Here is a 20,905-nt window from a genome sequence, read left to right as displayed (position 1 = left end):
AGCAACTCCCCCGGGTGGGATGTGGTGGGAGAGGACCGGAGGCAGACACAAAGTGAAACCCTTGCAGAGGAGTGATGGCAGGAAGCCTGGGGAGCAATTAACAGAGTGCCCACTTTCTGCCTCCTTCCCCCACTCCGGCAGGTCCAGCTGGGAGGAGGATGGAGAGCCGCCCGCGCCCAGCCCCGAGAGAGGGTGGAGCCACAGCCCAGGTGGAGCTGGTGAAGAGCCCGGGCTCCAACGTGGCCCAGAAGAGGGGAAGTGACTGCAAGCTGGCTGGCGGAGGCAGAGCACTGTTGGCGCCAGGATCCAGCTCTGGGAAGCTGAGATTGTTCACCAGACGCTGCCTCGGAGGACTACAATGGAAGAGGTAAGATACCCGCTTGGGTTGGGCCGTCTGCGTGCCACCTTGCGAACTTTAGTTCCTTCCAAAGGCGGGATCGCTGGGGGAAAAAAGCCAGGAAAAGTGTGTCCTGGCTCCTGGACCTGACCAAGTTCGTCAGGTCTCCAGCTAGGAACATGTCATACTTGATATGCTTGGTCAGCCTGTGTCCCGTTTCTCCAAAGCTCTCTTTAACCCAGGACCCAGGCATTTAGCGGCTCCGAGAGTCCCGGTTCAAGTGCTTCTCACTTTGGTGTTGACTTTCCCACTCTCTCCCACCTTTGCTGCGGCAGGCGGGTGTCTAGGTCCAAGGACAGAGCATGACTCTGGGAAAAGGTGGCCTTGCAATGTGCCCAGTGGATTGTGACTTCACGTCGCTGCTCCCTATTAACTCTGGCCGGGGACAAAAGTCCTTGTGATCTTGAGCCCTAGAGCGCTCCTGTAACAGAACTGTACCAGAGTGGATGCTTTGTGAGACCCGAGGTACCTAAAGAAATAGAGCCCAGGCTTGTAGTGGTAGTACCCTAGAAACAGACAAGAGCCTGGAGAGGCTAAAGCCAGTCTGAGTCACACAGGGAGACCCTCCTGGGTTTTGGTTTTGACAAACGCGACAAAAAAGTTTGGACTGGCTGAATGAATGCTGTTGGCATATGCAGAGATTTTGCCTGGCTAATCCCATCTTTCTGTTTTCTTCTCGAGTTCTTGCTCCGCTGTTCAGTTCGTAGCTGTCTTTTCCCAAGTGCCCACGCTGTACCGTGTATAGATTAAATATTTGGAAGCAAATCATTTATTCCTGAAAGTGTGATACTTCTCACCCAGATGTTTGGTTTACAATCAGGATGGGGGATGCTTTCCTCTGTGGCTGATCAGGGGCAGCTCCTGGGTTTTAAAAGGGACACCTGTGTCTCTGGCCTCTCACTCTGCCCAATCAATGGGGTTTTAGAAAAGAATGAATCAAGGATGCCAGTTCCGTCTCCTTGCAAATTCCCTCGACTGTCCCATCTGTCACACAGGGATGTTTAGACACTTACTCTTTTGGCGGGGAAGGGTGGAAAGGGTTGTTTGCTTAAAACCGGACTCTCTGAACATAGCAGACAATGAGGACTACTGAGAACTCAAGAACAATGGCAATGGGTTTCTGATCCTACTGCACGTACTGGCTTTGTGGGAGCCTACGCAGTTTGGATGCTCAACTTACTAGACCTGGATGGAGGTGGGGGTTCCTTGGACTTCCCACAGGACAGGGAACCCTGATTGCTTTTCGGGCTGAGGGGGGGGGGACTTAATTGGGGGAGAGGGAGGGAAATGGGAGGCGGTGGCGGGGAAGAGACAGAAATCTTTAATAAATAAATGAATTAAAAAAAAAAGAAAAAGTCTTACTTTACAGCCTGGGTTGGCTCCGCCTCTCAAATGCTTGACCTACAAGCCTATGTCACTGTGCAGGACCCTATTCTTCAAATTTTGGGACCCTCCTCCTCCGTGATGGCAACTTGCCAAGATGAACTGATCCACATGGATTCAGGAAAAGGGAAAGCTACTGACATTCTGCCCTCCCTGCCTAGCCAGGGTCCGCTCTGTCGACCATTTCTGCTGACAATCAATCTGATGGGGCCGGAAGGTCATTGGCCCTGTTTTTTTTTTTTTTTTAGGTGAGGAATCTGAAGGACAGAATATTATAACTACGCAGTTGTGATAGCACCCGCCAGAAGCAGGGCTGGGATCTAGTCTCTGGTTCTTTAATCACGGCAACTGGGTGCCAGCTCTAAACCAGGCGGCACTAGCAAGGGTTAGTTAGTCCAGCGGAACAGATAGGATGTTTGGCAGTTTAGAGAAAAAAAGTACAAAAGGGCATATTTGTTACCTAGTAACATTTTATAGGACAAGAGAAGTGAGTACACATTCTCCTCTGATCAGAAAGACTAGGGGAAAATATATGGGAACCAAGTGGTGGTGGTACACGCCTTTAATTGTAGCCCTCTGGAGGCAGAGGCAGGTGGATCTCTGTGACTTTGATGCCAGCCTGGTCTACAGAGCCACGGATAGCCATGTATACACAGAGAAACACTATCTCCAAAAACAAAACAAACAAAAAGATATATGGACAGTTCCTCACCTTGAAAGCAACAAAAAATTCCTTATATAATATGTACATCTGGAGTGCTTCCTTTATATGGGCAAATTCTGTCTTGGGTGCATGGATGCAGCGAGGAACCAAACAGTCAAAACTATCTGCTTTAGCCAGGCATGGTGGTACAGCACCTGGAAGGTTGAGGCAGGATCCAAAGTGTAAGGTCAGACTAGGCTGCATAGCTATACAAAACACATTCATAAAGTTTATATGCTAATAAGAAAGGAGAAAGAGACGGGATGTATGGGTTAAATGACAGCTGTACAATGTGGACGCTCAAAGCAGAGAAGGGTCTAAGGTCGTGAGGCAGCAGGGGAGACTACCATTCTGAGTGGCACAGTGTCCAAAGTCATTGCAAGGAGGACACTGAACAGAAATTTAAGGAAATTAGACGTTTGGTCATGTGCATGTTTTCCAGGGAGTGAGTCTACCAAGAGGTACTAGCCGATGCTAAGACAAAAACTGCTTGGGTGAGCAGCAGCCAAATGCAGACTAAATGGAACAGAGGAAGTAGGGGGCAAATGTTCACATCATGGAAGCGTGGAACCCTGAGTATAAACCAGCATTCCCCAAGGATTGCAGGTAGCTGGGCAGCACCGTCTGGCTTACATTTCCTAAGAGTCATGTAGCTGGAGTTTGGAAATTAGAGGGTCTGAAGGGTAAGAAGGTAGCTGCATGGCCCAGTAGAGGGAAGGTACAGGGATCTAAACAGGAGAAGTGGCTCAGGCCAGACTTAGCAGGGATGATGGTTATACAAGTGTCAGATTCTGGGTCCCTGACTGTGGATGAGCGAAGTAATGATGTTTTGGCTTTACAATGCACAAAAGAGACACACATCTGGTAAGAACTACTTTGAGTTTGAGTTTTTCCTGGCCTAGCCATGTGTGGTGCTGTATAGGTGAATATTCTGTGTGCTCTCTGTTGCTAAGCACTGAGATTCGGTAGACTGGATGTATCAACTACATTTTTAACTTATGATATTCTCAACTTAGCATGGGATTATCATGCCAATATCCTGTGATAAGTCAAGGTGCATCTGTATATTAAAGGTAGGATCAGCATGATACACTGATTAGAGGAGGGAGTGAGGGAGGAAGGGAGAGGATGCTGAGGACCCAAAGGCATGAAGACTGAGCTTTCAGAAGGATGGAGCCGGAATTTCCTAAGCTGACGTAGTACTGAGCAGTTTAGAAAGACAGCAGACATCAGTTTTAGACATGGCATTATTGAAGGGCTGATTATACAGAGGAATACTCAGCTTCAGAGTTCAAGGGGAGAGGCCGAGGTGGGGGAATTATCAGACAAGGTCTACATCAGAACAGTGCTGACAACGAGTGTTGTCAACGATTGCATGGGGTTAAAGCTGCCCTCACATTCTCCAACATTCCTCTCCAGAGGGGAAACCATGCTACCTGTGCTGTAGCTGGGCAAAATTGCAGGCTGCCTCAGACACTGTGGCCTTCCACACTTGGCCCTGTGGGACTTCACAGACTCCTAAGAGGCCATGCTGTTCCCACCTTGTTCTGAGAACTAATTCTTGTAGCCCCCAGCTGGGTCTGCAGCCTCTGTAGACCCTGACCTGACAGCTCTGGCTGAGCTTAGCTTGCCAGCCTTCCCCCAAGGTTACTCTCAGAGCCCCGCAGACCATACCAGCATGAGGCAGACGCCACAGAATGACTTTTATCAACCGGGCTGGGCCATGTCAGTATTCCCTTCCTATACAACTGGGAGATACAGAGGAAGGTGGGGATTGTGTTTGTTTTAGGCCACTCAGTTTTCAGCTGTCTGGTTCTGCATTAGCAGGTATTAGAACAAATGGATACCTTTTGTTCATTTCAGTTATTGAAAGAAAAATTATGTTTATCTGGGCATGGTGGTACATACCTCTGATCCTGGCATTTGGAAAACTGAGGCAGGAGGACTGTAAATTCAAGCCCAGCCTGTGCTACATAGTGAGATTCTGTCTAAAACAAAACAAAATAAAACAAAAAACAAACAAAAAAAAACAAGTTAGGACTGATCTAACATTAAAGGTGCCACACACCTTTAATCCCAGCGCTCTGAAGACAGAGCGTATATATCTAAGAACTCAAGACCAGCCACATCTACACATCTACACACGGTTCCAGACCATTCAAGGTCACAACGCTGAGACCCTGTCGTAAACAAACAACAGCAAAAACAAACAAACAAACAAAAAAGACAAAAACAAAAGAAGAAACAACTAGTCTTTCTTATAGATATATGGTTCAGAAGAAGTCTATGAGATCTGGTTTGATCTGGCTCAATTGTAAAACACTTTTCATCCCAGCATGAGGATCCAAGTTCAGTCCGCAGTACCCATGTCAAGAGTGTCCGGTGTTACGTGGGATACATTTATAATCCCCTAACAGGAGAGACAGAGACTGCAGGATCCCTGGGGCTTGATGGACAGCAGTCTGGCACAATCAGTGAGCACCAGGTTCAGTGAGCTCCAGGTTCAGTGAGCTCCAGGTTCAGTGAGCTCCAGGTTCAGTGAGCTCCAGGTTCAGTGAGCTCCAGGTTCAGTGAGCACCAGGTTCAGTGAGCTCCAGGTTCAGTGAGCTCCAGGTTCAGTGAGCTCCAGGTTCAGTGAGCTCCAGGTTCAGTGAGCTCCAGGTTCAGTGAGCTCCAGGTTCAGTGAGCTCCAGGTTCAGTGAGCTCCAGGTTCAGTGAGCTCCAGGTTCAGTGAGCACCTGCCTCAAAACCCAAGGAGCCACACCTGAAGTTGTCTGCTGCTCGCCACATGCGTATGAATATATGTACGTATCCACACAGACATACACATGCATCTTCTACACAGACACTCATGGGGGTACTTTTAGACCCTCATACTGAGGGGTTGGTAAACTCTTGGTGAAACTCAGAGTTAAGTGGTAGTGCACCTGTGTCCTCAGTCAGGTGTGGTTTCGGTTGGGGCCAGTCTTGTCAAGAGAGAATTGCAGCATTTTTTTAGTTAGGGCTTACGGGCCACGGTGTCACCAAATGGAGCTTGAATGTTTGATGGATGAGCTTGGGCCACATTAAGAATCAAACCGCATTTAAGTTTGCCTCTGCCCAGCGGCAGCCGAGTGATCTGAGCTAGTGCTGGAATCGGGAAATTTCTCAAAGTCCAACCTGTTTAACAACTCCCATTTTACAAGGAAATCTGAGCCCTGAAGGCAGAAAGCAGGCGGCAGTTTTGTAACTACCCATCCAGTGCCTGTACCTTGGGTGCCCAGAAAGTGTTCTTGTTCATGTTGGGTTGGAAGATCACACTAGGCCCGGCTTACATTATCTCATGGACATTAAGCAAGCATCTTCCACATGCCAGGCCCGACATGAGCATCTGAGAGGGACCTGTCTTACATGCCAGCTAGTTGCTCATCTTTTCAGAAGATGTAAAGGAGGAGGATGCCCAGCCTCAATGGCAGCAGTGCAGCTGGGTGCCTAGCCCAGCATAGGAACTCATTTGAGGAGATGCTGTCTGAGCTGAGTGAAGAGGAGTGGGTAGCGATGTAGGAGAAGAGTGGACATGGGGCTGAGGACAGTAGACAAAGAATCAGAGATCCAGAATGTGATAGGGACACTACCACAGGGGACACTCTTGAGGCAAAGTGTTACTGAGTAGAAATTTTTTAAATGAAAGTAAGTTGCCAGAATGGAATCCTAAGATGATGTGGGAGTGCCATATATCAATCTGTTGATTTCATTGGTTAAGTAATAAACAAACTGCTTGGGCTCATAGCTTAGAACATAGGTGGGTGGAGTAAACAGAACAGAATGCTGGGAGGAAGAGGAAGTGAGGTAAGACACCTCAGACAGAGACGCCATGCTCCACTCTCCCGGGCAGATGCGATTCAGCTCCGACTTTGGATGGACGTAGGCTAGAATCTTCCCAGTAAGCGCACCTTGGGGTGCAACACAGATGATTAGAAATGGGCTAAATTAATATGTGAGAATTAGCCTAGAAGAGGCTAGATAGAAATGGGCCAAGCAGTGTTTAAAAGAATACAGTTTGTGTGTTGTTATTTCAGGGCATAAGCTAGCCAGGCGGCCGGGGTGCTGGGGATGCAGCCCTGCTGCTCCTATTACTACACTAAGATTTAGAAAGGAGAGGAGCTGAAAGGCCCTTGGTGCTATATATGTTTTATTGTGAGAGCTGAAGGGGCCACTGGGGGGATAGAGGAGCTTTTCCTTTAAAATTCAAGGTTGAGTTTCATACTCTGAGATGGTCCTGAGGCAGTAAGACATTACCAAGATCACATTTGACTATAATTTGGTTGGAATCTAGGTCTGAATGCCTATGAGACATCATTTAGCAATGATTCAAGAGGAACGTTTGGGCTTTTTACCTAATCTGATGTTTAAGGAAAAGGTCTTTAGGGAGCACCTAAATAATGAAGGTGCCAGCTGTTTCTTCTTGCGTTGCATCTGCAGTGCACAAGAATCGGTCCCTAGGGATCCACCTGCAGTGACAGTGTCCTGCTGGTGAGTCTGTCTGTGAAGAGTAGAAACAGCTGCGATTAAGAGGTTTCCATCAGAGCAGAGTGTGACGGTATACACCTGCAATCCCAGAACGCAGAAGGCTGAGGCAGGAGGACTAGACTGGGTTATGGGGTAAGACCCCATCTTTAAAAAAAAAATTCTCACTTGTATTCTGAGGGAAAAGAAGACACCCTGTAAGTCACCACATAAAAGACTAGACAGCTCGCGTCTGTCTTGGCTGGGAGGCTGGGAGCAGCATCCTCCTGGACTGTCTTGTTTGGTCCTTGCTGGTGAGAAAGGAAATTACCTGTGTCCTTGCCAGTTCATTCCTCATAGCAAGCCCTGCCCTTATCCCACCATTTCTTCCAAGGGAAGAGTCAAATCCCCCTTCTACAAATCATTTGCCATCATTTCTCCTGAGAGAAATGTTCCAAAGTGGGCACTGCTGGCCTTGCCATTCTGTTGCTGCATCTTGCCAGCTGTTCTCCATGCTGGGAGGTGGAGCCCATGCAAGCCAGTCCCTCCCCCGACAAGGCTGGTGGTCTTGGTACCCACCCCATATCCTCCCACTTTAGCCATGGTGCCCTGTCCCTGGGCTATATCTGTTCCAATCTGGTGTTTCTGTAAGCATCCTCACCCAGAGGCATGAACTCTTGCTGGTTTGACTAAAATCAGGCCTCACTTTCCCCAGAATCCCTCCACACCTTCTTGGCCACAGTTGGCTTCTCCTTTCCTTGCAAGACACCAGGCGCTTTGAGTAGAGCCAAGTGTGATGTCCCAGGAAAGAAGGCATTGTCCCACTTTAAGAGACAGGAAAGCTTGACTCTTAAAGGCACAGGCTCTGAGGTGCCTGACTGGTTTGTCCCTAGCTCTTACAAATACCACCTGTGTGGTTTTGAGCAAGGTATTTAATTTCTCAGTGCTCCATTTGTAAAGGAGAGAAACTAATGTCTGCCTCTTAACATTCCACAGAGGCTTAAATACATTCATAGGCACAAAGAACTTGGTCCAGCCCCCTGGGCTCAAAGGGCAGATAATGTCATGCCTGACACAGCAGTAGCTTACAGGATGAACGGGATGGCTGTTACAGTTGGACTGTGTCGTTCTTCTCCCAAAGTCTTACTTCAAAGCCCCGGCCAGCGCTTGAAGAACACACATCTTATTTAGAGGGTCTTTACAGAAGAGTCAAATTGAAGTGAGGCCGTAAGAGTGAGTTTTCATCCAGCATGAGTGATAGCCTCAGGAAAGAGGGATGTAAACAGGGAAATAGGCAGAAGGTGTTAGTGTGACCATGCTGAGCTAACACCCTGTGGAGCATCAAGACTGCCACCAAACTCCGAACCGAGCAGAAGACCTACAATCCTCAGGAGGGAACCAACTCTGCCTGAAGCTTGAAATTGGACATTCACCTTCCAGAATCATCAGACAACAAATTTCTCTTGTTCAAGCCACCATAGGTGGCACTTAATCATGGCGGCCCCAGCAAACCTCTGCAAGAACCCATCTCCACAAATGAACAAAGGAAGCTGACGTTAGTATCCAGAGTGGTATTTCCTAATGTTCAGGATGACACTTTGTGCCACTGTTTGGAACTACCCCAAAGCAACTACGCTTAGGTCTTCAGAGAAGGCACTTGGGAAAGTGCTACACAGGGACTGGACAGACATGTGACATGGAAGTTGGGGTCCCTCCCCTGTAAGCAAATCCCTGGAAAGATTTGCAAAAATTAATCCGAATAATGCCCCATTTGTAGGTGCTCATTAACTACAGGTAAATTGTGTAGACTGTGTTTCAGAATATCGGACTTTGCAGCTTGACCGTGGAAGGAGTTCCAAGTTTTCATTTCTCTTGTCTCTTGACTCTTTTTCCTGATATCTTCCCATTTTACAGATAGGGCAGGACCCTGGTGCTAAGACTGTCTAACTCAAGGTGTCATTCTTTGTGGTTTTTACATCTTATTGACTGACTGACTGACTGACTGACTGACTGACTGTATTTTCATGATGCCCAAGTGTGGAGGTCAGAGGACAACTAAAGAGGGAGCATTGAGTCTCTTCCACCATGTGGATCCTGGGATCAGGCTTGGCAGAGAGCTAGCTCCTTTACCTGCTAAGCCATCTTGCTGGCCTTCTAGCTTTCATTCTTGATGGTTGGCTTTTCCCCGTCCATCATGACGATAGTGGACATTGTATGGGACAGAGGGCTAAAACGTTAAGCCAGGAAACCTGAACGTGAGCCACTATCTGCCTTGTACTTGCCCTTTGTACCCAAACAAGTCAGTTACTTTCTCTGACTTTAATTTTTCTTATCTGTATGTGTATATAGCAACATCTGTCATTTTTGTCAGTAAGGATTACATTTTGAGTAGTGTATTTGAATAAACTGAAAAACTAAAATACTATACTTAAAAGTTGCTGATCTTGTCAAGCTCCCCGATCCATGTAATTACACCATTGGTATGCAAACAATTCTCCAAGCCCTGCAACCTCCACCCCCCATCCACCTCTTTGGTGAACTAGCCCATACCTTGTCTGGAAGGTTAGTCATGGTTGGAGCCAAGAGGAAAGAAAAGGGTTGGGGAGGCTTGTTTCTAATGATTTTGAGGGTTAAAAATTTTTTTTTTGAAGGCAGCGTTATTTAAAGTTTTAAAGGATGAATGGGGACATGCCAACTTCAAGTGCCCTTTAAAAAAATATAGTACCCCAGACTGTTGAGTTCTTTTTCAGTAGTGCTGGGGGCTTTCTTTGGTTATTGCTGTTACTGTTTGTAATGGTTTGTTGTTGTTGTTGCTGTTGCTGCTTTTTTTAAACCGTTTTTGTTTGTTTTGTTTTGAGTGATAGAGAGTGAGGAAGCACTTCATGAATGCTACTCTACCAAACCTTCGTTTTCTTTTCTCTTCTCTTCTTACAGGCAGGGTCTCATTAACATATAGTTGCCTGGGATGCCTTGAACTCACTCTGCTGCCCTGGAAATCCTTGAGCTTTCGATCCTCCTACCTCAGGCTCCTGAGCAGCTGGTATCCTAGGCCGATGCCAACATTGATCTTCAGAGCTGCTATTTTGAGTGTGTGGAATGTGTGTGCTGGATGTTTGCTGTCTTCTGTGATTCTGCAATGTGAACAAAGAGCTCAAGACTGGGAGTCTGGGGACTCTGCCCAACGTGATGTCCACCTCTCAGGCCTGTGTGCCTGGAGGTAAATTATTTCATCCCTGTGGCCTTTGGCTTCATTGCTTGTAAAGGTGGATTTTAATTCGGAGAGGAGACAGCTAAGAGCACCTAGCAGCAGAACTGTCTGGGTAGTCTGAGTGATGCGAGGTGCTGAGGAAGAATGTGGTATACAGGCAGAGTGGCCCTGATCTAAAAGCTCCAAACCAGAAGTGTTCTCACATCTGAACCGACCTGAGCACTGACATGATGTCACAAGGAGAGATTTTCATACCATCCGATTTTCATTCATTCACAGTTACTAGGTTACCTTCAGACCGTGTGTATAAGGTATATGTGAAACATACATGAATTGCATATTTAGATTTGATAGCATATTACGTATTTATAGTATTCCAAACTCCCAAGTAACCTAAGATCCAATACACTACTTGACCCACACATTCTGAATAAAGGGTGCTTAACTATATGTGTCTTCTGCCTTGTTTGGTCTTCAGGTCATAGATCAAGGACCCCCAAAGTCTGACCTATATCTCTCATAAACAAATTATATCAGTAGACGTGTGTTCTGTGTTTTTGCCGCTCCTTGGCACTCACCACAGTTCCTTGCTTAGTGACTATTTTAATGAACTTAATATCTTGGGAAGGATGGAAGATATTTAAAGAACACCATCAAGTCTTTTCAGGCACGGTTCGTTCAAGCCTCACCAGTGCCATGAGAATGATTCTAGTTCCATTTTACAGACAAGGAAATGGTTTTCTGGGTCTCCTGGTTTTGTTCAAAGTTTCATGGACCAAGAGCCAGGGAGACAGTCTTTGACCTAGATGCTTTACTTAGAATCCTTAGCTGCTAAGCATTGACTAGGGTACCATTTATTTTTACTTTATTATCTGGAAAAGCATAAACATAGAAACATTAGCTTGTGAGCTGTGACTTTAAATTTCCATCTGGAGTAGAATAGTGTGTTTACTGTGCTGGTTTAGTCAGCAAGTTGACTGGATCTGGAACCAACTGACTGGGCACTCCTGTGAGTGGTCCTTTAAATAAATGTTCATCTATGAGTCCTGTTCCTCTAGAGAACACTGGCTAGTATATGTACCAAGAAATAAAATAGCCATCACCAATTGTCTTAACTTCTCTGTGAGCCAGAAATTCTTCCTTGCAGTCAGTGTATAATCTGTGAGTATCAATCAGTGATCATGGTGGAAATAGAGATGCTGGCTCTACCCATCTTTTCAGAGAGAATATTCTGAAAACTGCCAGGATCACGCTTATTTTTTAAAGTTTCCTATACCTTTCTGGATGGGAGTGCTGGACCAAAGACCAAAGGCCTAGAAATCTCGAATATGCACTATATGTCCAGGTAGCACCACCTCAAACTTTTCACAGGAAGAGAGGCTCTGAGGATTAAGAGACATGCTGAGGCATGAAGCTTCACCCTGAAGCTCTGGGGCTCTTGCCCATGCTCCCAACCTCCACTGTAGCATCCTCTAGGTGGCTCTGGATCTTGCCCCATGCTGGCAACAAGAAGGCCCAATAAATAGCTTTCCTTCTTGTGTCTCATTATTCACAGGATTCCTGGGTTGTGATAAAACGTAAAGATTCCTGGCAATGTCCCCAGTGGTGGCTTCTGAGATTTAAGTATCCTTTCCTGAGCAGGGTCTGGTAGAACTGCATCAACAGTGGTATTTCTTCAGCTGGGAACAAGGGGGTTCATACACAACCACGCAATGACAAACCTTTGCATCCTTAGATGTCTCAGGGACTTAGTTGGAAAGCGCTCAAACAGTCACAGCTATACTTTACTTCGACTCTTTCAGGAGGAAACTGTAAATGGGCCATCCTTCAGTGAGATTTATTATTGTCTTGGTAATAGGAAGAAACTTTTTTTCTGAAAGAAATTTGAGGAACAGTGAAACTATTTGGGCCATGTCATTTCCCTGCTGATGTATAGTCAAAACTGCCTTTGTTTTTCCACAGGGACTCATAGGCAAGTTGTGCCCTTGTGTTTCATGGTGGGGTGTGTTGAATTTTCTCTTCCAGCCCTGACTGTCCTTTCTGCATTGTTCCAGGGCCTATAGGAGAGAGGAACTCTGTAGAATGTTTTCCGAATACCTTTCCCCCAGGATGGGGCTGCAACCCAATGACAGAGCATTTGTGAAGCATGTAGGAGATCCTATAGTCCAATACCAACCCCACAAAGCAAACAACTTTAAGTACCTGAGTCTGAATCCCAAGTACTACCTCGCATTGGCTGTGTGATCTTAAGCCTGTTATTCAGCTTCTCTGAGCCCCTCAGTGGAGGGCCCTGTCCACTCATTGGCAGAGCCTAGACTTTCCTGAGCTCATAGGTTTCTACAGAACACTTAGAACTGTGCCTGATGCCGTGAATGCCCAGGCAGTGTTTGCTGATGCTACTGATGGCTCACTGTGAAAGAGCTCCCAGTCTAGAGAGAGGCAGAAAAGCAGACATGGTAAATAGAGCAATAAACGTTCATGGCATTAACAACATGATCAAACCAGAACAAGAGATGAAAAGGAATGAATAAAGCTGAAGTCTAAAGAGCAAATGAATGAGACAGGGCCGGGAAGTCTCACAGTGTTGTGGCTGGAGTAGATATGTCACTGAGAATAGTAAAAAATGGGGTGGGTGAAGACCTCAGAGACAAAACAGTTCTCTAACATCTGCAAGGCCCTGAATTGGGAGAGGAAAAGGAAAGAAATGAGGAAATGATTTTTTAGAAGTACAGACTCTAGGGCTGGACTCACTGAGCACAAACCCCAGCCTGGCTGCACGCCCTGGAAACCCTGCTCCACTGCTTTGTGCTTTAGTTGCTTCATCTACAACGTGATATGTCATAATAATGGCGCTTGTCTCATAGGTATTTTTATGGAAGAAAACTAAGTTTTAGATATAAAGCTTTTAGCATATTGCCTATCACATGATATTTGTTCAATACTGACTACTAGTAATGAAATTCCTGTAGGCGTGAACCATCACAGGAGACAACATGGCGATGGAGCACTTGACTGTGGTTGACTAGGGAAAGACTACAAAGGAAATATATTATAGGAGAGAACATAGCATAATCACATGGCCAAGGTGCTTAAGGCATTTGAGGTTGTTTTTCTTATGTTGAATGGGATTGATAACTCATCATTAAGATGGTGATGGAGATGAAAGGACATCAGTGAGGAAAGGGTTTTGTGAATTATGATATGGTGTGAAAGGTCCTTCTGTCTATGTGTTGCTCTTATTGATTAATGAATAAAGAACTGGCTTGGTCTATAGCATGGGAGGAGGAAGGTGGAGTCAAGGAGATGCCATGAAGCCCAGCTGGAGACGGATGCCTGAATTTTAGCCAGTAAGCCACAGCCAAGTGACCATACACAGATTAATAGAGATGGGTTAAATTAAGATGTAAGAGTTAGCCAATAAAAAGCTAGAGCTAATGGACCAAGCAGTGATTTAATGAATACAGTTTCTGTGTGATTATTTCAGCTCTAAGCTAGTCAGGCGGCTGGGAACCAACAAGCGGCCCCTCCTTGCAACAATGATACAAGATACAAACAGAAGGAAATAATGATGACAGAAGTGTAGACTAGATAACTCCCTGGGGTAGGATGAGGGCAGGACATGGCCTCGGCTCTCTCCTACTCAGATACATCTTTGAATCAAATTGTTATCTGATGTATTAGTTACTTATCTCATTGATTTGACAAAATGCCTGGCAAAAGTAAGTTAAAGAAGAACGAGTTTCTTTGGATTTACAGTCCCAGGGAATGCAGTTTACGGTGGTGGGGATATATGACAGCAGGGACAAGAGGCTGCTGGTCACATTATGTCCAAACAGCCTCCAAACACAGTAACCAGTACTTGGATTCAGCTTTCTTTCCCCCTTTTATTTAGTTGGGGACCAGTGTTCATGGAATGCTACGCCTCACATTTAGGGTGTGTCCTGGTTAGCTTTGACTATCAGCACAGCCTAGAGTCTTCTGAGAAGGAAGTCCACTGAGGAATCGCCTCGATTAGATTGTCCTCTGGACAAGTCTGTGGGGAGTTGTCTGTATTGTTGATCAGTGCAGGATGGCCCAGCCCACTGTGGATGGCACAGTGCATGCTCAGGACAGGGAAGTCTTGGGCTATGCAAAACAAACAAGCAAGCAAAACACAAACAAGCAAACAAACAAAAAACTAACTAAGCATAGCTTTGCTAGTGAGCTAGAGAACAGTATTCTGCCATGTTTTCTGCTTCATGTCCCTGCTTGAATTCCTGCCCTGACTTCTCTCAATGATCTGTGACCTGTAAGCGGAAATAAACCCTTTCCTCGCCTGTGTGTATAGCTCTTATTCAGAGTGTTTAGCACAGCAATTGAGATAGCACTAGAGTGGGGCGTGCCTTCCTACCTTTACCCTCCTAATCTAGATAATCCCTCGCCAACCTGACCAGAGTTCTGTTTCCCTGGCAACTCTGATTCCTAGCAAATTGACAGGCAAGATTAGCCCTCATTTGTGGTGTAGCATCTAGGCTCTTAACGGTATAATTTTAAGTTAATAAACCCAAGTAGAAGCTAAGTAGAAGCATTATGAATCATAGACTTCCACTGGGGAAATGCCCATGCAGGAAATGTCATCCAATCTGGCCTCCAGCTAGGAAGACTTTTCAAGGAAAAAGGAAACTATAAGTGGCCATTAATCTCAAGACCCCACAGAAATCCTTTTGGAAAAAAATGGGAAAATATATCAATAGTCTTTCCACAAAACAACTAGATTAAATTTTATGCAAAATAGAAAACTAATGCAAAATACAGTTTTTGTGCCTTCGTGGCTTGTCTTGTTTGGGCAAGCACATGCTAAATGCAGTGTGAATGTTCGTGTCTTTCTGACCTCAGAGCAATTAGACATGCTTTCTTCTTCCCTTTCCTCACCTCACTCCACAAATTTGTGCAAAGGTGGCCTGTGTTCATTTTCTCTTTATCTAGCACACATCGCTTGTTCTGTAGCTGCCACTTTAAAAGCCCCTCTCAGGAACCTCTTGTTAAGTCAGCCTTTTAGTGCTATGGCCAACAATCCTTAGGGGTGTCCAACTATGGCTAACAATGCTTAGTGCTGACCAGTTATAGCCAACAACACTTAGTGCTGACCAGCTGTGGCCAACAACACTTAGTGCTGACCAGTTGTGGCCAACAATGCTTAGGGGTGACCAGCTATGGCCAACAATGCTTAGTGCTGACCAGCTATGACCAACAATGCTTAGGAGTGACAAGCTGTGGCCAACAATGCTTAGGGGTGAACAGTTGGGGCCAACAACTCTTAGGGGTGGCCAGACATTACTTTGCTCTCTTAACAGTTCCCAGCCTCTTTTCAAATTATATTAAAATCATATGACAAGTGCTGGCCAATAGACTGTGAATGGAAGTGACGTTCTAGACACCTACACATCGGTGTGAGTCTCTCTCCCCTTCCGTACCTGCCCTAGGTGTTAAGATGTGACATGCCACATGGTGGATCTCTAAGATTGTGAACAGCAGTCCTCCTCTAAATCAGCTTGGCCATGTGGAAGAGAGGAACAGACTGGAGGGGGAAAGAACTTGGGTTAAGCTGGTAGATTTGGGGTCTGCTTGAGTACAATAAAAGCTCTTCTATGCTAACCACTGATCACCTCATTTTAGTCAGAGCATGAGTATTAGTATCCTATTGGTGGCGTGACAAGTAGTCCCACAGGGCTGCATGCCTCCTGTGCCTGCCCTTTTCACCTCAGAAGTCCTTTGCTGTCATTGCCGGTGCTGCCTTGCATATCAAGGCCAGTCGCATATGATCTTCTCTTCTCTCTGATAGCTTCCAGCCTTATATCTTTTAAGATAATTAATTCCTCACCTTTGTCCTATAAGGACCCTAAGAATGTGCTGAGTTCACATTGTAGAAGTAGGAGGGGCGGGGCTGTGTCCTGCCACCTGGCTGCCCGCATGGCTAGCTTTATCCGAAATAATTACACAGAAACTGTATTCTTTTAAACACTGCTTGGTCCATTAGTTCCAGCCTCTTATTGGCTAGCTCTTACATATTGATCTAACACATTTCTAATAATCTGCGTAGCCCATGAGGTGGCTTACCAGGGAAGATCTTAACCTGCGTCTGTCTGGAGTGGGAGAATCATGGCGGCTCCTGACTCTGCTTCTTTCTCCCAGCATTCTGTTCTGTTTACTCCGCCTACCTAATTTTCTGTCCTATCAGGCCAAGCAGTTTTCTTTATTAGTTAACCAATGAGAGCAACAGATAATATACAAGACCCACCTCCATCATTTCCCCTTTTTCTGTTTAAACAAAAAAGAAAGGCTTTAACTTTAACATAGTAAAATTACATATAACAAGATAGTTATCAAGTAAGAATTACAGTTACAATATTTATATCTACTTTATCTTTTATCATAACTAAGGAAAACTATAACTATCCATTCTTCAACTCCATCAAAGACTCCAGAAGGATATAATACTACCTAAGCAAACAAGAAGTCCAAAACTCTAGAAATGACAGAGACATCTCGCTGCCTGGATAGTCACCCAAAGTTCCTTTGTACCCTTGGGGCATCCATCTTCGGCCTACAGGCCCATAGTTTCCAGCAGACATTTCCATGAAGCAGGAAATTCCAAAGACTGTTCAGTCACTTTCTGCTGTGTCCTGCAGAATGTCTCATAGACTCTTTCATGAGTCAGGAACCCCGAAAGACCATCTCACCTTTAGGCAAGTTCAGCAGTCCTCTTTCTGTGGGTTCTTTGTGTCCAGTTTACGCATCAGTCCATGCAAGAGCAGTTTCTTGCCCAAATGGCTAATCAACTCCATAAGGAGCCTCTTCGATGCCCATCTTCCTCTTGAAGTAGATTGGTGCTGCCAGGAGCAGATGTGTCTCATTGTCATGAAAAAACCTAAGTTATCCTAAGTTATTAAAATATTTTAAATGCCATATTCTGCAGTCTTTGAAAGATATGAAGGAATGCCTATCTAATTGAAATATATCTCTATATATCTAGAAAATCTAACTAATATGACTACAAGCTTAACTATTATTTATGATTATCCATTAAAAACCTATATACATTACTTTTTTAAAAATGAACTACATAATCACAATACCTTAATCAAGATCAGAAATACATATACATATAACAAAATTGACCTTAAAATCCATACCAATGCAAATTATTCATACCTATATCATTTCCCCCTTTAAATGTAAAAGAACGTTTATAAACAATATTTGGGAACATGGGCACAGTTATTTCTCTCCAAACTGCTTCCTGCTGAATGGGGGCATCGTTTATTAGATCTTTCATGGTATAACCTGTGTGCCAGGGTCATCTCAGTTGGCAGTTGGGTAAAGTAATTTTTTGAGGGTGTTCACAGCAACCTTTCAGGAGAGCGTGGTCTATCATACCATATTGGAATAGACGCAATCCACAGGGTCTCATCCTCTGTGAAAACAAAAGAAGACCCTCTCCAAAGCATCAAATCCTTAGACCCAATTTCTGAAGTCATAATACCCTTATGATATCCATTCTGGTTCCACTGGACAGCCCATATAATGAAATGTCTCTCTGTACTTAGCTCCTTCACAGTCAAAAATTTTAAAGAAAACACATTGTACATAATCCAGACTCTCTGTGAATTTTCCATTTTTACGTGGCTTATTTTTACTCTATCACTTTACTTTATTCTGTCTCTTCAAAGACTTTACCCTTTTTTTAAGACATTAACTTTATTCTCTATTTTTTTCTCTCTCTCAAGCCTGCATACACTCATCCAACACTGTGATCCATTTAGTGGTCTGTCTGAATCTGTTTTATTGTGTATCTGTAATTTCTTTACTATCCAGGAGCACTTCCTAAAATGTTAAGCATGTCTTAAAAACTTAAGTTGCACCATGTAGGGGTAATACGGTAATAGGTACAGCCTGTTTCCTGCCCAGTCTAAACCTTAACTGCGCTATTATTACAGTAATTATGGTAGTTCCTGCCTGAGGTCAGCACAGTTCAGCACGGAGCAGCTGCTCCTGCCTCACATCCATTTGGTGCCCCTGAGCTGCACACAGTTCCAGGCACACAGCAAGTCCACATTGGAGCCGCACTCAGCAGTTTAACTCTGAGACTGAGTGTGCGGCACAGAAACTCTTTTCATCCAAGTTACAGCCAAATCTGACACGCAGAGCACTGCAGAGTCTGAAAACACGTCTCTGTAAGGCAGCAGGAATCTGCCATGCTCTTCCGCCTGCCTAAGCCTGATTCTGCCATCTGCCCAGGTTCAGGCAGGGAGTGCTGAGCCATCAGCACGGTCTCAGAGCACTCTCCTTCCCATCCCAAGCGGGAACACAAACATCCAGTCCCATAAAAGCCATTGAAATGCTTTAAAGCCAGAGTTTGCACTGGCGGCACAGCCCAGGAAGCCGCGCTTTAAAATGACGCAGCTTTTTTTTCTGCTGCTGTTGCCGAATCAGGAAATCTCTCTACAGCACACCACCAACAAACAGCAAAAATCTGTGTTAAACTCTCTCTCCCTTATTTTTAAGCCTTCTCAGGTTTTTAAGTGGATTTAGCCCATCACATCTGGGCGCCACTCTGTAGAAGTAGGAGCGGCAGAGCAGTGTCCCGCCACCCGGCTTTGTTATTCATCTGCTTATCAGTTCACAGTTATGTCTGAGCATCCAAGGTAGGGTATGCTGCTCTGGATACCGATGTCCTTAGCTGGCCGTCCCCCTGTCTCCGCTAAGCTAGGTGCACACACTCTGCTCTTCCTACCCAGACCATGCTCTTGTGTGAGACACATCATTGTGCACCTTTAAAGAGAATGCCTTGAACCTGTGTGGTCTTATATCCAAAGCATCTCACTATGGCACTTGATTTGATATTTATAAGAACTTTAGTACGGAAAGAGAATAAACACAGTTTTTTCCATTTTACCAAAATAAAGATAGATTGTAGAAGTTCAATTAGCCAACTTCCTCAAGTTGTGACCTAGTCTATGAGAATTAATTAACACGAACCTATTAACTTTTACTCATGTGTCATGGTAGACCTTGGGGTTTCTAATCCTTAACTCTAACTTCCTAAACTAGAAGCAATCTCATGTAGACGAACATCTGAGGCTCTGAGATACTGCTCCAGTGTTATTCCTCCTTCCTGTCTGGCCTCCTGGAAGTCAGATCCTCTTGAGGAACCGGAGCGTGTATATGCCACAGAATCGGAACCAAAACCCATGTATGCCACAGAATCGGAACCTAAGCTTCTGTGTGTCACAGAATCAGAACCGGATCCTGTGTATATCACACAATCAGAGCCAAAGCCTGTGTGTGCCACAGAATCAGAAAGTTGCCACTTCACATTTTTTATTCTCTCGAAGCTGAACGATTGCCCGTAATTTTTATTTGTATAGGATCCTGTGACTTTTAAAGGTCTTAATTCATTTTTCCTGTCTCTTAACACCCAGAGCCCCTCCTCCCCTGCCATCGCTCTTGAAGCCATGCAGGCTACACGGATTGCCTGTGTCATCTGCCCTCTCATTGTTCGGATCACTTACTTCAAGCTGGTCTCTGAGCCAAGTCCCAGGTCCGTCCCAGAGCCCTGTGAGAAAATTCAAGGCCACCTCCAACTCGTGACTTGATCAGAATCTCTCCTATCTGGGCTCCCTTTGTTCTTCCCCTCCTTTCCTTGGCTATCCTTGATGAGGGACTCCCAGAATGAAGTAGAAATGGGCATTACAGAGGTTTTCAGCCAGGTTCCAGTGCGTTGTTCTGAGTGAGCACCATTGGTAGGCTAGGGAATAAGCTGGAAGAGGAACAGCAGAAGAGAATGAAGTTATAGGGTAATTTCACAGATTGGAAGTAAAGTGTTAAGGTACGTGGATCAGCAACATGGCTGCCTAAACATGAGCTGAACAAGGACAGTGAACATGCTAACATGGACTAGGAGGGGGAAGCCCATGGGCCCTCAACCCTACGTAAAAAACTATAGGCAACTAGGGAATGCCAGAAAGAGGAGAATTAGTCTTCCCCATGGAAGAGCACATGGGTTATCCAACACCAGATGGTCAACTTTAAAAACATATATACAAGCAACATTATACAGGCTGAACAGATTATTTTTATGTACTTAGGAATAAATAAATATATATGTATATATGTATTTGTGTATGTATATATTAGGTATATTATATACTTAACAACTGACAACTGACTGTGGCTATGAATTTGAAAGAGACCAAGGAATGACTTATGGGAGAGTTTGGAGGGATGAAAGAGACAGGGAAACTGATATAATCTCAAAAAATGAAAGAAATAATAAAAGAAAAACTTCGGATCTAGAGTAGGTCAGAAGGGCTGAAGAGGTGGCCCAACAGCTAAGACCATTTGTTGCTCTTGCAGAGGACTGAAGTTCAATTCCCAGCACCTCCATGGTGACTCACAACCACCTATAACTCTAGCCCCAAGAGATCTGCAACTCTTTTCTAGTCTCCACAGACTTCTTCATGCACATGTGTAAGCACACACGTACACATACAAATACACACGCCACTCATAAAATGAAATTAAAATTAAAAATACTTTTGAAAACTATTATAACATAATTCCTATATATTTTCAAGCAGCCATCAATAAACTTCATTCTCCTTTTCCCTACAGGTCCTAATTCATTTTTAATTGTTAGTACATTAATTTTTAAGCACATCTCATAAGAAGCTAAGTGTTATTACCTTTA

At 44.8% G+C, this 20,905-nt stretch overlaps 1 protein-coding gene across 2 annotated transcripts in view; it reads left to right on the top strand.

The window, feature by feature from the left end:
- Window positions 1–231: 231 nt before the first annotated feature.
- The window catches only part of Fyb2 (FYN binding protein 2), a 106,031-nt gene continuing 85,357 nt past the window's right edge, over window positions 232–20,905 (top strand). For both annotated transcript variants that reach the window (XM_041652957.1, XM_041652956.1), the window contains exon 1: window positions 232–367. In XM_041652957.1, the coding sequence (XP_041508891.1) occupies window positions 359–367 (9 nt within the window). In that variant the 5' untranslated portion in view covers window positions 232–358. The remainder of the gene's footprint in view (window positions 368–20,905) is intronic.

Source organism: Microtus oregoni, unplaced genomic scaffold, assembly GCF_018167655.1.
Source record: "Microtus oregoni isolate MIOR12 unplaced genomic scaffold, Mior012 000005F_ref0000423, whole genome shotgun sequence".
Lineage (NCBI taxonomy): Eukaryota > Metazoa > Chordata > Mammalia > Rodentia > Cricetidae > Microtus > Microtus oregoni.
Note: the sequence above shows the minus strand (reverse complement) of the source record. Positions and strands in the feature narration are given on the sequence as shown.